We start from the raw sequence: 4,175 nt of genomic DNA, 5'->3' as shown, positions 1-4,175 counted from the left end.
TATACATACATACATATATTAGATTTCTAAAAAGTAAAGACATTAACCTATTCCTCTGAGAGACTAGCACATGCTGACACATGGTAATTTACGAAAATACATATGCATGCATAGGACATAATATGCGCATAGGTCATAGAGATTTGATATCTGAAGACAAATAAAAGTAGTAATGAACGTCCTTTCTTTTTCATTCATCCAGCAACCATGCAACCACACTCATATTCACAAATATATAAGCATACACTTAGTCACACACACACCCTCACACACATACATACACACACACACACACACACACACACACACACACACACACACACACACACAAACACACACACACAAACATATACACACAAACACACATCGTCTCCAATCTGAAAATGTGAGATTTGAAAAGTCTACTCACTCATTTTCGTATTCTTCCAGACTAGGTTTCAGCGCTGTGAGAGCCGAAGACAAAGATACCTGTGGTAAAGAAAGATGCCATACGGTTTGTAGTTGGAGTAACGTAAACCCTGTTATTCGAGTTTGTTTAAGGGTGTGGTCCCAAAAATATTCCGAAAATACACACCAATCAACAAACTAACGGCTGTAGTAGAAGTAAGAAATATAGTTCATTGCAATTCAATTGCATTGATTCAAATTATTATGCTAACACTGTTTTTTGTTGTTTTTTTTGTTGTTGCTTTTTTTCCATTTTACACTCTCTATTTTTGGGGGGTTTGTTTTGTTACTTCTGAATTTCATTCATGATATATGTGTTTTCATTTGTTCACCGAATCTTATATTCTGGGGTCATTGATGGCAACATGGCAATCATTGAGAGTAAACAAATTTACATGCTGCGTTGTATTTTATTTTTGACAAAAGGACCGATTGTGACCTTCTTTACTTCTGGCCAGACTTCAACACCCTGCAGTCTATTCATCATTAGAAATGACAAGTAATTATATGGCAAGAAAATTGTTTTTAATTTTACTAATGAACAAAAATGATGATGACAATGATGATGATGATTATGATGATGATGATGAGGAGGAGGAGGAGGAGGAGGAGGAGGAGGAGGAGGAAGAGGAAGGGGAAGGGGAAGAGAAGGAGGAGGAGGAGGAAGGAGAAGAAGGAGAGGAGGAAAAGAAGGAGGACGAGAACGAGGAGGAGGAGAAGGAGAAGATAAAGGAGAACGAGATGCTGCTGCTGCTGCTGCTGCTGCTGCTGATGATGATGATGATGTTGACGATGATGATGATGATGATGATGATGATGATGATGATGATGATGTGGAGGAGGAGGAGGAGGTGGAGAAAGAGGACGAGGAAGAGGAGGGGGAGGAGGAGGAGGAAGAGGAGGAGGAGGAGGAGGAGGAGGAGGAGGAGGAGGAGGAGGAGGAGGAGGAGGAGGAGGAGGAGGAGGAGGAGGAGATAGAGGAAGAGAACTTCCTGTCAGCCTCTCGTAGAAATAAAATTGATACTCCTGCTAGACTAGCATCAATTTTTTTTATAATTAGCCCCTTGGCCTGGCTCCCTTTTAGTCACTTCCGTCTAGCCTGGAACCACACGTACTCTTAAGAGTACTTAATACGTTGTTCGTTAGGCCCATGTCCCTGCTAGTATACAGCGTTCATTTAGCTTTTCTCTTAGTTGCTCCTGAGGCGAAACGTTGAGCCATTAAACAAATTTTAAACAGTTTATATTGTTATGTTATTTTGCCTGAAATTCATACAAGACTCCCTCCTTTTCTGCTTTCCAAACAACGATGATGATGATGATGATGATGATGATGATGATGATGATGATGATGATGATGATGATGATGATGATGATGATGATGATGATGATGATGATGATGATGATGAGATCGAAATGATAATGAAGAGGAGGAGGAGAAGGAGGAGAACAACGAGGAGGGTGGCGAGGAAGATGTAGAGGACAACGAGGAGAAGGAGTAGAAGGATGACGACGACGATGATTAAACTCACCAAACGCTCATCAACGTGGTCAACGACATCCTCAATGTACTGGTTGAGCAGTTTGTCTGCAGCAGGTATCCTGCCAGCCTGCTCATAAATAAAAACTGTCAGTCAGTGTCTGTCTGTCTGTCTGTCAATCATACTGTTTGTCTGTCTGTCTGTCTGTCACTCATTCTGTTTGTCTGTCTGTCTGTCTGTCTGTCTGTCTGTCTGTCTAACTGTCTGTCTGTCTGTCTGTCTGTCTGTCCGTGCGTCACTCATTCTGTCTGTCTGTCTGTCACTCATTATGTCTGTCTGACTGTTTGTCTATCTATCTATATATCTATCTATTTATCTATCTATCTATCTATCTATCTATCTATCTATCTATCTATCTATTTATCTATTGTCTGTATGTCTATGTCGATTTGTTTGCCGTCATTTGTACTAAATGCTTATACTCAAATACTTATACCGAAACGCAGAAGTTTGATTTCCAGTGGTTGGAGATATTATAAAAAGCCCACGTACACACGTCAGTATACTGGAATCTATACAACGAAACAGACAAACGATAGTACTGAGGTGGGCGTAAACTATATTACAGGAAAGTGTGACAGGGGCTCTGTCTTAAGGTCAACCTGTTTGTTTGTGAATTCGGGTTTTACCTCTTGGAGAATTCCCCCCTCTGTGTCTCGGTTTAGTCCGGTTCTCTCGTTCACAAACATGGTGATGAGCTCTGCGGAAAGGACGCCTCCAAACTGGGGATTCCGGATGGGAGTTGAAATGAGAAGGTTAAAAGTGCAAAAATAGGGTTTAAATCGTGTTTAGTAAAAACGTCAACTTCTGCATCTCCCACTCACCTGTCCCCCTTCCCTGTACCCTTCCCCTCTCCCTCTCCCCAGCCACTTACCAACACAAACACACAAACACACACACATACACCCACACACACACACACATACACAAATTAGAACGTACACACACACACACACACACACAAACACATGCACACAAACACACACACACAAACACATACTCACAAACACACACACACACACACACACACACACACACACACACACACACACGCATTCAAATAACAATAATAGCAACAGAAACAACAATGACAACAATATTAATGAAGCACAAAGAAGAAATTATCCAAGAAAAATTGAAATATCGAAAGACAACCAAAAAGAAAAAAAAAAACAACTAAATACTATAACGCAAGCTTTCATTATAAGTAAAACACATTCGAAAACCAAAAACAATTCTTGCAAAGAAAAGAAGGAACCAGTAGCAGCAAAATGATTCCATCAGCATAAAGAACAACGGCAACAACAACAACAATTACATTTTGGGGGGGGGGAAATCCACAAACAAAAGTTAAATTCAGAGGCCCTGCTCTTTTTAATAGTATTACGGTTTTGAAATGGGCGTTACACCTATACAACACACAGGGCGCAAAGTATAAATACCACAATGTTTTTCGAGAGACCAGACATCTCAATTTGCCATCCATTTCTGTTAGAATTTAGCCAATTGGTGTCAAAACTTGACAACTGTCAAAAAAAGCTGCGAGTTCAAGAACACTTCAGTAGTAATTTCAACCATTTCCACCCAAACCGTAGTCAAGTATAATTAATATGGATTAATAGTGAGCCCTGATATAACAATATCGACTCTGATACTGGCATGACACACTCAGAATTCCTAATCCTATTTGTCTGATAGTCCCTAAAGCAAGACTTACTCGTTTTGGGGTGTCTTTCTCGTCTGCTTGGAACCACATCAGTACTGGAGTCTCTCGACTTTTGAACCTGATAAAAGAAATGCTCTGTTCACAAGCAAGCTCTTTCAGTCTGTGTGTCTGTCTGTCTGTCTGTCTGTCTGCCTGTCACTCACTCTCTCTCTCTCTCTCTCTCTCTCTCTCTCTCTCTCTCTCTCTCTCTCTCTCTTTCTCTCGCTCTATAACTCTTTCTCTCTCCTATCTATTTGTCCATTTCGCACACATTCGTACAAACACATACATACTAACACATACAGACATACAGACCCACACACACACACACACATACACTCACACACACACACACACACACACACACACACACATACATACATACATACATATACACAAGTTATACTTTCGACCAGACCAACCCATTCGCTTTCACGAATGACGTCACTACTGACTACGTGTATCCCCCACAGAGTGCAAAGT

General features: G+C 40.7%; 1 protein-coding gene across 1 annotated transcript in view; it reads right to left on the bottom strand.

The window, feature by feature from the left end:
* Nucleotides 1-4,175, bottom strand: part of LOC101852541 (protein disulfide-isomerase like 2-1) — a 39,743-nt gene that overhangs the window by 7,030 nt on the left and 28,538 nt on the right. The window contains exons 7-10 of the mRNA XM_005095595.2: nucleotides 3,705-3,771; nucleotides 2,617-2,709; nucleotides 1,979-2,056; nucleotides 410-468 (exon numbers count right to left, since the gene is read on the bottom strand). Coding sequence (XP_005095652.1) covers nucleotides 410-468; nucleotides 1,979-2,056; nucleotides 2,617-2,709; nucleotides 3,705-3,771 — 297 coding nt within the window. The remainder of the gene's footprint in view (nucleotides 1-409; nucleotides 469-1,978; nucleotides 2,057-2,616; nucleotides 2,710-3,704; nucleotides 3,772-4,175) is intronic.

Source organism: Aplysia californica, unplaced genomic scaffold (assembly GCF_000002075.1).
Source record: "Aplysia californica isolate F4 #8 unplaced genomic scaffold, AplCal3.0 scaffold00108, whole genome shotgun sequence".
Taxonomy (NCBI): domain Eukaryota; kingdom Metazoa; phylum Mollusca; class Gastropoda; order Aplysiida; family Aplysiidae; genus Aplysia; species Aplysia californica.
This window is presented reverse-complemented; position numbering and strand designations above follow the sequence as displayed.